Source organism: Pistacia vera, unplaced genomic scaffold, assembly GCF_008641045.1.
Source record: "Pistacia vera cultivar Batoury unplaced genomic scaffold, PisVer_v2 Contig32, whole genome shotgun sequence".
Lineage (NCBI taxonomy): Eukaryota > Viridiplantae > Streptophyta > Magnoliopsida > Sapindales > Anacardiaceae > Pistacia > Pistacia vera.
Genome location: NW_022196135.1, coordinates 778931 through 792344, shown reverse-complemented (window position 1 = coordinate 792344; position 13414 = coordinate 778931). Strand labels below are relative to the sequence as shown.

The following is a 13414-nucleotide window of genomic DNA, read 5'->3' as shown; positions in this document are numbered from 1 at the left end:
AGAAATAGTATAAGGAAAGAATTAAGAGTTATACATACGGGGACAGACAGATAGAGGGTTTTACTTACTGAGCATTATTTTGTGCTCACCCCGTTATTTTCCTTTGTGGATGCAGGATCTAGGTGTTGATGCAGTCGGAGGGGCGTCGGCAAGCGAAGAGAAATAGCTACACTGTTTCCCCTGTTTTGTCTTTTAAAACGAATTTTTGTAAACAGTACTCTTTGTGTATAAAAGACATATGAATTATAATGAAAAGAAAATTTTTGGGGCCCAATTTTATATTGTTATTATGCATGCATTGTACTAGTTTTCAGCAGTTGTTACACTCGTTGCTAATAGATGGCATTCTTTATGCGAGCCTGCTCCCTCAATTCGTCAATGGTATCCAGGTTGTGACAAAGATTCTCATCGTTGGTTTGTTGATCCGTCCATTGGAATCTGGTTGAAGGGATAGACACCTCGGCTAGGATGACTGCCTCGGTGTCATATGTTAGTGAGAAGGGGGTTTCTTCGGTAGATGAGCAGGCGGTAATTTGGTAAGACCATAGTGCTCCTGGTAGTTCGTCTACCCAGGCTCCCTTAGCTTTTTAGAGGTGTTTCTTGAGTGTCTGAATCACCGTTTTATTGGATGACTCTGCCTACTTGTTTGATTTAGGATCGCAGGGTGTTGAAAGCTTGATACCCCATGTATCACAGAAGTCTCTGAACCTTGAATTGATGAACTGGGACCTATTATCAGTGGCTAACTCCTTCGGTAAGCCGAATCTAAATATCACATTCTTCTAAATGAATCCCCTCACTTCTCTATCTCGCACCTGGGCGAATGCCTCAACTTCTATACGCTTAGTGAAGTAGTCGGTGACCGCCAACATATATACTCTTTGTCGCGGTGCGATTGGGAGTTTACTGACTATGTCCATACCCCACTTCCTAAATGGCCAAGGAGTGAGGATGGAATTTAGTCTTTCAGGAGGTAGGTGTTAGACATTGGCGAACCTTTGACAACTATCACACCTCTTGATGTAGACTATTGAATCAGCTCTCATGGTAGGCTAGTGATAACCAGCTGTGATCACTCAGTGGGTGAGACTGCATCCCCCAGCATGGTTCCTGCACGCCTTCAAGTATCTCAGTAAGGACATATTTGGCTTGTTCCGTAGTGATACACTTGAGATAGGAGCCAGAAAATGACTTCTTCAGCAACTGACCTTCATAGATCATGAATCTGGCAGCCTTGGTTTTAAGTCGATAGGCTTTGTTCCTGTCAAAGGGAAGTTCATCATTTACCAAGTATCGGATGATCAGTGTCATCCATTAGTTGACCAAGCTGATGTCTAACGCTTTTGGGGTCTCTTTGGGGGTATGAGTGTCTTCTGGCTTAGGATCTTTCCAACCTGCTGGTCACTATAGAAATCAAAGCGGGACGGTTGCTGGAGATAATCATTGAAGAGTTGATCCGAGGTTGGCTAGGGTGTCTACATGAGCATTCTCGGTTCTTGGTATTTGCGTGATTGTAAATTCTTTGAAGGAAGATTGGAGTTCTTTCACTATGTTGAGGTATATATTCTTCGTCGAATCCCAGGCTTGGTAGGTTCCTTGGAGCTGATTTGCCACTAATTGTGAGTCGAACTTGACCTCTAGTTTCTTCACTCCTACATTTTTTGCCAAGGTAAGCCTGACTATCAGTGCTTCATACTCAGCCTCATTATTGGTGCACTTGAAGCCGCGTCTAATTGCCCTTTGGATGATGTCTCCCTCTAGTGAGATTAGCACAATGCCCAAGCCACTTCTATTTGAATTACTGGATCCGTCTACTGAGAAAGCACACTTGCGAGACCCGACATTTGTCATGCACATCAACTCTTTCTCTGCCTGGATGGATGTATTGGGTGTGAAGTCGACTATGAAATTAGCTAGTGCTTGAGACTTGACGACCGTTCGAGGTTGGTGGGACACATCAAATTTGCTCAGCTTAACCATCAATTCGGTGAGTCATTTTGATAGCTTTGATTTGTGGAGGTTTTTTTTTCAATGGGAAAGTGGTGAGGATGACTATGAAATGGCATTGGAAGTATGGACAAAGCTTTCTAGAGGCATGAATGAGTGACAAGGCCAACTTCCCCAGCTGACTGTAATGGGTCTCAACATCAAGGAGCTACTTACTCACATAATACACATGCAATTGCTTCCTATTGTCCTCCCTAACTAGGACGACTGAGACTGTTGTTTTAGAGATGGCTAAGTATGTATAAAGTGTCTTTCCTATGAGGGGTTTGGAGAGAAGAGAAGGTGAAGTCAAGTGCCATTTTAGTTTTTGTAGGGCTTCTTCGAAGGTTGGGGTCTATTCAAACTCCTTTGATTTCTTGAGTGGGGAGAAGAACATGTGGCATTTGTCAGCAAACCGGGAGATGAATCTACTTAAGGCAGCCACTCGCCTAACCAGACACTGGACATCTTTGATGCTTGTGGGAGAGGGTATGTTTAGCACAGCTCAAATTTGATCATGGTTCGCTTCTATTCCACGTTGGGTTACCATGTAGCCCAAGAATTTCTTGGATAAGACCCCAAATGAGCACTTAGCAGGGTTGAGCTTCATATTATACTTCCTAAGTACTGAGAATGCTTGGCTTAGGTGATCAAGGTGTTGCTTGGCCATCAAGGTTTTGACGAGCATTTCATCAATATACACCTTCATCGTGTCTCCCAGTTGCTCGGCGAACATCTTATTTACTAGGCGCTGATAAGTTGCCCCTGTATTCTTGAGTCCGAAAGGCATCACTTTCTAGCAGTATGTGTCTCTCTCGGTGATGAAAGATGTCTTCTCTTGGTCATTCGAGTGTATCAAGATCTGGTTGTAGCCAGAGAAGGCATCTAGAAGCTAAGCAGCTCGTGTCCCATCGTAGCATCCACTAGCATGTCTACATAGGGGAGTGGGAATGAGTCCTTCTGGTATGCTTTGTTCAGATCAATGAAGTCTATATAGACTCTCCATTTTCCATTCTTCTTCTTGACCACCACTACATTCGCCAGCCACTCTAGATAGTGCACCTCTCGTATCAGCCCATTGGCCAACAATTTCTCAATCTCCTCATTGATGACTTGGTTTCTCTCTAGAGTGGACTTCTTTCGCTTCTATTTTAATGGGGGATGATTACGGTCCACTTGGAGTTAGTGGACGATTGCATCAGGATTGATCCCCGTCATATCTGAATGAGACCAGGTGAAACAATCGTTTAGGAATTTGATTAGTCGTTTTCTAATGGTGGGACTTAGTCGTGACCCAATTTGAGTCTTCCTCTCAGGATAGTCTGGATATGCTTGTACCTCGTCTAACTCCTCTATTGATGGTTCATCTGGCTCGGCTTGAGAAGTTGGACCTTACTATAATTGCTATAAAGTTTGAGACTTACCTTTGAATGCATTCTTGTAGCACTCATTAGAAGCCTTGACATCGCTCTTGATTTTACTCACTCCCTATTTGGTAGGGAACTTGATCGTCTGGTGGATTGTAGACGAAATAACTCTCATATCATGGATTTAGGGTCAGCCCATGATGACATTGTAGGGGGAGGGATAGTCAAGGACTAGGAAGACTGTCTGGCGATTCACACTGCATGCATAGACTGGTAGAACAATTTCTCTAATAGTGTACTTTTGCTTTGAACTGAAATCGACTAGGATGATTGGGCGCCTGTTTATGTCAGCTTCATCTAATCTCATCGCTTTCACTACTTCGAGAAATATTATGCTGGCTGAGGATCCTCTATCTATAAAAATTCTCCTAACGAGGATATTGGCTATCTGTAGGCTAATCACTAGGGCATCATGATGCATGGTGGTCAAGGTGACAGTTCATCATCTTCAAACTAAATCATTTGTTTTGATGATGTTTGGATGGGTGGATGAGCCGAACGAGCTTCCGGTGGTGACTGGCTCGGGCATGTCTCATTGTTGATGAATAACTAACCCTGCTAATTACTGAACCCCTAAATATGATGTTGCAGAAGCCCTTGGGTTTTGGATCTTTGGGAGGGGGAGACTGCTCTTTGTTGTTTCTCTAATTCATGGTTTGCTTCCTTTTGTCAATCAATAGATCTCTCAAGTGCCCTCTCTTCAGTAATGCTGCAACCTCAAGTCTCAGGGCAATACAATCAGCTGTATTGTATCTGTCATCATTATGGAATTCACACCACTTGGAGGTGTCTCTCTTGGCATCCAGATCTAACTTCGCAGGCCACTTGACAATCAACCTCTTACCTTTCATGATTGCTACCAATTGGGTGGGCTTAATGCTGAGGTTGTACTCTGGAACTTTGAACGGAGTGGAACTGGATGGATGCCTATTCGGGCGGGTTGGCCACTTGTCATATGGTTTCTTGTTATGAGAGTTAGGACTGCTTGTTTGAGTGGGATATCGTGGCTCATAAGAGAGAGCTTCTACATGCCTATCGTCGTGCTTCTGGTGACGATCATCATAGCGGTTATGCCGCATTCGGTTGGCTTTATCTTCCCATCTAATTTGGATTACAGCACAAGCTTGGTGAGGTTTTTTTGGATAAGGTAAGTATGTATAAAAGACAGCTTGGTGAGGTTCTTGTATAGTTTACCATCAGGAATGAGCTCTTTCCTAAATGCATCTACTGTAGTCTTGGGGTTGCAAGAAGGGATTGAGATATTCTCCTTATTGAAGCGGCTAACATATGCTCGCAATGGCTTGCCCCTCTTTTGGTACACCCAGTACAAATCGATAGACAACTTCTCTAGCTTCTTGCTGTTGATAAATTATTCAACAAAGGTGTCGACCAGTTAGGCAAAGGAACTTATGGTGTTGTTAAGGAGATTAGAGTACCGCTATAAGGTTGGTCTCGAGAGGCTGGAACCAAAGCTCTTGCACATGTAGGCTTCCCTAAGATGCCTTGGTATGGGGGTAGTGAACATTCGCTGTTTATACGAAGGTATGTGATCGTCTGGGTCAGTTATCCCATCATATGGCTTCATGTTGGGAATTATGAACTTAGGTGGCATCTCGGCTAGGACTATTGAATCCACAAAGGGCGAATCTACGTAGTTGTAGGGTAGGCTCTTCTTTGTAGGGATGGACACTTTCGGTATACGCCTCATCAAGGCCTTCATATTCGCCAATTTCTTCGCTAATACTTGCTCGAGAGGGGCGCTCATGGCTAATAGTTGAGCGTCAACACTCTGATTTTGTGCCTATGATCCAGTCGGTCCTCCCGAATAAGTCATGTAATTGCGTGTGGACTAGGGATGTGTTCCATGGTAGATCGGCTGGGGGCTGGGATACTCAATTGCCCTTTCGGGTTGAGCCTGTCCAATCGACCCATGAGGGAGAGCCAAGCCTAGTAGGGTTCGCGGATACAAGTTATCAGTCATGGTAGATTGAGTAGGATTACTGACGGTGGTTGATGTTTGCAACTACTAGTTTGGGATTGTCTCGGTAATGGGGTCGAGTGTGAGTGGTGGATTAGTTGGGAGGGGTGTTTGTAAGGATGGATCAGTTGTGTTTAAGGTTGAGCCATCCGTTAAGGACGACTGGACGTGGGATGATTGTGGATTTCTATTTGAGCTTCTGGGGTCAGGGGTTGATAGATTTTGCATGGAGCTTACCGAGATGCAAAAGCGATTCCTAAGCACCTGATCATGAGTGAAGTCAAGCAAATAGAACTGGTTTACCTACTCTCATAGAGTTTGACTTTTATCCTGGATGTTTGCGTTCTCGGCCTCCAGTGCTGCCACCTTATTTGACTTTTGCTGTATCATGGCTGTTAAAGCCTCGATTTTTGCCGAGAGATTTATGGAAGCATTGTCTGTTGTCTTAGTCATGATTGATTCCCTTGTGGAGCAAAGTGTTGAGGGAATGTTGATTGCCAGAGGCCCCACAGTGGGCGCCAAACTATAGACGACAAAATCTACGGTTGCTGAAGTAGGATCTAATCCCTTGAGGTTGAGGCCACTGACAATCTGCTACACCTACACACACACAAAGGAACCCACGTGAAGCTAACGGAAACACCAGGGTGGTGTTTGCTGTAGGCACTTTGACACTTAAGTCAGTAAAGATAATGAAGGCTTTTTAATGGGGGTTAAGGGAAAGGAAGGATTACCAGTAGCTTAGTAGGGAACTGAAACCATGAAGTTGGAGTATAGCTCTCAAGAGTGAGAACTATAGGGTCAGGATGTGTAATGTTCAATGCCTAAACAGTGGGATGACCCCTGTTTATATAGTAGTTGTGGGATGTTCGTATCCCAGTAGGATTCGGAATCCACATAGGAGGAGATCTAGCGAATAAGGAAGACCTTGATTAACTTGCGTCATTAGCAGGAAAAGTCCTAATTCATCCAAGATACAGAATCTTAGATGGATCAAGATATAACTGAAGAGGAAGAATCCTACATACCTTGTTTCGGAGGCTTGGCCTTTTTTGGGCTATCGTCGAAGCCCATTCTGGAAGGTTGCTGGACTTGGGCCTAAGTCATGAAATCTGGTGTGACCCAACCAGAGTTGGACCGCGCCCTTGGGCCTTTGTGATAGAAGATGCAGGCCTGGGCGTGATAGAGACCCAGGTGGTTTATGACCCCCACATTGTTCACACATAATTTATCTATGCAAACAGGCTTGATAGATGGTTCATGACAAGGAATGCAAACCCAAATAAAAATCTACCAAGAGTTTTAGATTTCAACCTTGTCCCAAACCTAGCACCATACATGAATTTACGAATTTCCATACAAGCAAACAACCAACCCTTCTACTTTCAACTAAGCAAACAGCCAATGTGCCAAACATTAATTAAAATAGTTACCTAAGCGAATAGTGATTGAAGGAGGATTGAGGTAATGAGGTGAGGAGCGACTGTCGTCATTTGTAATGCGGTAACGACGAATGGCGGAAGGACTAGCGAGTGACGAGCGGTTGCTGACTGGAGCAATAAGAACGGACGACTATGAGAAGGAGAAGTCGAGAATATGAGATTTGGTTTAGTAGAGAACTAGATTTTAGGTTTAATTGATTTAGGGTTTTTGAAAAAAAGTGTTTTTATTTTTCAATTTTATATAGAACTGGATCCGATTTGGTTAGTGGGAAATTTTGAACGACCCTAATTGCAAGGGATGTGTTTGTGTAATATGTGATAGTTTTGGAACATGATTTTGGATACTTCAGGGATGAAAATAGCTTTAATCATTATTACTAAGTATAATTTATTGCACGAATAAAGTGGGGGAAAAATAGTTATTTTATATAAGTTTGTTAAGGAATGAAATAGTGTCAACTCCTAGTGATGCTTTTGATTAATTTTCAAAACCTTAAAAGGTGATTTTTCTTATGACCATCCTCAAACTTAGCTTTTGCCAGATAATTTTTTTAAACTTGAGAACACTCTCAAAAACTAGCCCAAGATTATATATCATTCATTGTATTATTTTATCATGCATATATTGACTTCAGATTAATTAATAATTATATGTTACTTGGAGTACAAAAGTTGGAATACAAACCTGAAAAAAAACAAAAAAAAAAAAAAAACCTTGGCTCCGTTTGGTTCACATTTTTGTGTTTTTGGGAAAAGTTTTTTGAAAAAAGTTAAAAAAAAGTTGAATTGGGCGAGTATTACGATGTAGGATTTACAAATTATAAAATACCCCCTATATTTGTTTATTTACAAAACACCCCTATAATAAAACATTAAAAGTTAACAAAAACACCCCCAACCCACCCTCAAATACGCACAGCTAGCCATCACCATCGGAGGGTGGCCGGAGTCACCGTATCGGCGCATGACTGACTGGATCTTGCCAGTCGTGCGCCGATATGGCTTTTTCGACAAGATCAACGATGGATCTGGCTGGCAAAGGCTAGATCTACGACTAGATCTGGCCATTGACGACCAGATCTGGCCGTATTTGCTCGTCAATGACGGCCAACAAACGGTCGTTGTTGATGGTCAACAACAACTGATTGTTGGCCGTCGTTACCGACTGGTTACGGCCAAATCTTTGGCCTTAGATCTGACATTTTCCAGCCAGATCTATCATGGATCTAGCCGGAAAAGGCTAGATCGGCGTATTACCGGCCAGATTCAGCCGGTAGTGCGCCATCCTACCAGATTCCGGCCATTTTCCTACAGTGGTGGCTGGAATATGGTAAATGTGGATTGCTGGGGTGTTTTTGCAATTTTTAAAAAAATATTTAGGGGTATTTAATTAAATTAAAAAATTTAGGGGGTTTAAAAAAAGTTGAATAATATTGTGAGTTTTTGGATATTTTACTGTTTTACTTTTTTGGGAATACTAATAATAGTATTCCCAAAAACCAACCAAACGGAGCACTTTTCTTTTTTCATTTTTTTATATAAAGATACTGTTAATTTAAAAAAAAAAATATTATAGAGAAAATAACATACTTCGGAAGATATATCTTATAATTTTAATAGATTAGACCATCTTGAAGGCCTAAACCTTAGAAACGAGACATATCATCCACATATGAATATGTGTTTCATCTTGAGTGGTTTCACCCACATGGAGGCCACTGTTTTTGTTGGGCTACTAATCACAATGCAATCTAAGCCCACATAAAGTTTGCCCATATGAGTCCAACTCATAGCCAATTAAGCCTAATTAAATAACCCATTTTAGTAATTTCAAATATTGATACTAGGAAGACATAAAGATTAACAACATTTCCGTCAGGCCATTTTATTTATAACTATTAATCTAATGCGATTAAAAGATTTAGAGGTTGCATGTTGAGTTAACTTAAAAAATAATATCTCCAACTTTTGTTTTTTTCTTGTTCATTAGATTACATTTGATCTAAATTTTGTGTTATAATAATCTAATCCATAGTTAAAACTTATAAGTTATTTATTAAATGGTTAATTAGAAAATAGTAGTTATATAGCCGTAAGACTGTAAAATCATAATATAATATTAAATCAGTGACATGTGTAGATATTAATACTAGCTTAGTTGGGTATTTGAGGGAAAATTATGCCAAATAATCACATTTGAAATCTTGGTGCAAATACTCTTCCCTGTAATATACGAAAAATATAATTATAATATTCTCGGATTTTTAACATTTAAAAGACGTGATTTTATTCCAAAAAAAAAAAAAAAAAAAAAAGATAAAAGATAAAATAATGAAATGAAATAACTAATTAAAAAGGAAAGGAGAGGAAATTTTTTTGTAGTCAGAGAAAGACAAAAGGAGTCTTCCACTTAAACAAATAATGAAGATAACAAATCTACTCATGTCCAACCAAAACAATCCAACGGTTATATGGAGAGCATCTAGTCGTCCTGCTTGAGTTGACTTCACCAACCGGTGATTAATGAAACCACTACACAACTTATATTCAGCATTCATGAATAATTCAATATAGATCTGCACTAGCATAATTGCATTGATTGAAGAAACCCCCTTGTCTTTACTTTCGGAATCTTCCATGGCTGAATCGCTGATAGTTGGCCTCGTTGAAAAGTTAGGAACACGTGTTTATCAACAAATATCATCTGTATGGGGTATGAAAGATGAGCTGAAAAAACTCCAGGAGACATTGTCCTCTGTGAAAGCTGTGCTTTTAGATGCTGAGGAGAAGCAAGCTCAGAGTCACCAGCTAAGAGATTGGCTGCAAAAGCTCACCGATGCCTGTTACGATGCTGAAGATGTTCTGGATGAGTTCGAGGTTGAAGTTGTTCGGAAGCAAGTTCTTGATCAGCAGAGCATTGGAAAAAAGGTACGCTACTTGGTATCATCCTCAAATCCACTTGCTATTCGTTACAAGATGGCACGTAAAACAAAAGAAATTAGAAAGCGGTTTGATGAGATTGCAGCTATTAAGACTAAATTTCATCTCCCTGAACGAGATGATAATAGGCGTGTTGTGAATAGAGGAAGGGAAATGACACATTCCTTTGTAGTTGCTTCAGATGTTATTGGTAGAGATGATCATTTAGAAGAGATCATAAAGCTAATAATAGACCACTCAAATGATGGTGAAAACTTGTCTGTCATTCCTATTGTGGGCATTGGAGGACTTGGAAAAACCACTCTTGCAAAATTGGCCTACAATGATGATAGGATACGTAATCATTTTGATTCAAGAACGTGGATGTGTGTCTCGGACGATTTTGGTTTGAAACAATTAATGATGAAAATAATCAAGTCTGTAACTGGTCAAAATCGTAATGAGTTGGATACGGAGGAATTGCAGAAGATGTTGAGAGAGACTTTGAATGGTAAGAGATACTTACTGGTTATGGATGATATTTGGAATGAAGATCGTAGATCATGGATTGAATTGAAAAATATTTTGTCAGAAAGTGGTAATGGGAGTGTAGTCTTAGTGACCACACGTAGCGATCGTGTTGCCTCAATTATGGGCACAATGAGAGATGTTAATGGGTACAACCTAGCAGGTCTTTCCAATGAAAGCTGCTTGTCTTTGTTATTGAAATGTGCATTTAAGGAAGGGCAGGAGAAACAACATCCTAACCTGATTAAAATTGGAGAAGAAATTGTGAAAAAATGTGGCGGAATTCCTTTAGCAGTGACAACATTAGGAAGCCTACTATATTCCTCAACTGATGAACATGATTGGACATATGTGAGGGATAATGAGATTTGGAATTTAGATCAAAAGAAAGATGACATTTTACCTGCTTTAAGATTAAGTTATGATCAATTGCCATCTTACTTGAAACCATGTTTTGCCTATTGTTGCATGTTTCCAAAAGATTTTGAGTTTTGGAATATGCAATTAATTCTATTCTGGATGGCCCATGGGCTGCTTCAATCTTCTACCGAGAATCAAGATCCAATAAGTGTTGGCATCCAGTACTTAAAGGAATTAGCGTCAAGATCTTTCTTCCAAGATTTTGAACAAATTTTGATTTTTTATAAATTTAAAATGCATGATCTGATGCATGATCTTGCCATGTCATTGATGAAAAACGATTGCTTAATATTGAACTCAAGTGACCAATGTTTTACCAAAAGAATCCGACATTTGTCTTTGATTGATGTTGATACACACAAAATAAATCTTCCAAACTTCTTATCCAATATAGGTCAATTGAGATCCATTAATTATTTTCCAATTGAAGGAATTGAAGGAAAGGGAGCTAGCCAAGAATTCATTGAATCGTGCATTTCAAGGTTCAAGTTCTTACGGGTGATTAGATTAAATAAGCTTGGAATTGACGTATTGCCCAAAAGAATTGGTGATTTGAGGCATTTAAGATATCTCGATCTATCAAATTCTAAAATAAGAAAACTCCCTGATTCCATTTGCAAGCTTCAACATTTGCAGTCTCTATCGCTTTTTGATTGTGAAGAATTAGAAGAGTTGCCAAAAGACATTAGGTACCTAACTAACCTCCAAGTACTTATTTTAACCACAAAACAGAGGTTTCTGTCAAAGAATGGAGTTGGGTGCTTAAAATCTCTTCAGTTTTTGGGAATTTACGGGTGTACGAATTTAGAATATTTATTTGAAGATATTGGTTATCTAAAAGTCTTTAGATCATTATACATTGCAAGTTGCCCGAATCTAATCTCATTACCACATGGTATAAAATACCTAAACTCATTAGAGACTTTGATATTGGATGATTGTGAAAAGCTTAATCTTGATTGGAGCATGGGAACAAAAGGGGAAGACAACCATCAAGACCTCAGTATCCCAAGGGCTCACCTTCGAGTGCTTTTTATTAAAAAATTACCACGGTTGGAGGAATTGCCACAGTGGCTTCTTCAAGGTTCAGCAAACACTTTGCAGAGTTTGAATATTGAAGATTGTTCCACCTTCAAGGCGTTACCAGAGTCAATGCAGGATCTCAAATCACTTCAAGATGTTCATATTCTCTATTGTCTAGAATTTTCATCTTTGCCCAAGGATTTTAATTGTCTGATTAATTTGAGAGAATTACAAATTGAAAATTGTCCTAAACTGAGTGAAAGATGCAAACCAGAAACAGGTGAAGATTGGCCCAAGATTGCTCTTATCCCCAAGATTGAACTTGATGGAGAGATTATCAAATCAACCAAAAATTAGGTATGATTAATCCATCTATGTCTTCTTCTTCAATTAATTAGTAGGAAAATTTGTCATGAAATACTTACTTGGTTTTATTTAAACCTTAAATTAACAATCTGATTGATTTATATGAATTTAAAAAATAAAAGTATTTGAACTGTTAAAAACCCAATCTATTCTTAGTTTCTCCTTCTTTTTCTTTATTTATTGCATTTATATGTACTAGGAGAAGCTTGAATGGAATAAAAGAAAAGTTGGTAAGTTTTCAAGCATAAAAAAAAATCAATTTCAATTGAAATGTCTGTATTTTAAACTCTAATCCTTCCAACTGACAGAAGGAACCATACATTTTACTTCTTCTCTGCATGTTAAGCATTAACGTTCAGTTGCAATCCTGTTTTAATGTACATAGTAACTTCTCTAAAGTTCAAATTTAAATCTCTTGGTTTTGGTTATTACAATCCTCAAGTTGGTCATAATAGTTGAGCTAATTTGTATTTCAAACATATATGCAACTCTCATGGAGTTTCGGCCAAATCATTCACAAAGGTAGAAGTATGTATTCCTGTAGCTTGATTCAGCATCTTATGTTTACAATTATAAATAGCTTTGAACTGTTTACCTATGTATCATAATTTTATTTGTTCAAACAAGTGTATGTAGTGATGTTTGTAATATATCAAGTTTCAGATTTTCTTCCCATCTCTGAGTTCCTCATTTTTTTTAGCTCTTTTGAGATCACACATAATATCTCGAATCAGAAAATAAGAAAATACTCAGAAAGTTGTTCTCTGGTTTAATTAAAAAGAAATGAAGCATTGAACCTCATACATGGAGACAATAATAGATAGCATTGCTGCAGGTAGTTATTTGATTTTATATTGTCTGATATTGTGTTTGGTTTTCATTTGTGTCCTATTTGCATTGCAAAAAATATATGAACAAATGGATTCTCCTAACTCTGTTTTCATGGAAATATATATTTTAAGACACGTGTATAGAAGGCAATTAAGCCTTTGGCCAAGCCCTTTTTAAGTGCTTGACATTGAATATACATTTCAATAGATATGTGAGAAAGTTGCACCCCTCCACGTGTCTTGTGTGGTTTAACTTGAATGATCTTGTTGAAGGTTTCTGGGCTTTTGCCTAACCTGGAGGTCTATGGTGAGAGGTTGACCTTGGTGGATTTGGCGAGTCTTTCTATAGTGTTATTGCGTGTTTTTATGGAAATGGCAAGAATCTCAAAGTGGTGTTTAGTTCATCTGTGAGGGGCGAAGTATCAACCCATCGATACTTGTGTCATGATGGCCTTACTGTTTCTGGCACCTGTTTACGCAGAATTCGCGATGTGG

General features: G+C 39.2%; 1 protein-coding gene across 1 annotated transcript; it reads left to right on the top strand.

The window, feature by feature from the left end:
• Positions 1 to 9470: 9470 nt before the first annotated feature.
• LOC116136800 (putative disease resistance protein RGA4) lies at positions 9471 to 12080 on the top strand. The gene has a single exon (XM_031422469.1). It carries the CDS (start codon positions 9471 to 9473, stop codon positions 12078 to 12080), a length of 2610 nt encoding a protein of 869 aa, XP_031278329.1.
• Positions 12081 to 13414: the final 1334 nt, after the last annotated feature.

Excerpts from the sequence above, each read along its gene's own strand:
- LOC116136800 (XM_031422469.1), top strand. The coding sequence starts at position 9,471 with ATGGCTGAATCGCTGATAGTTGGCCTCGTTGAAAAGTTAGGAACACGT.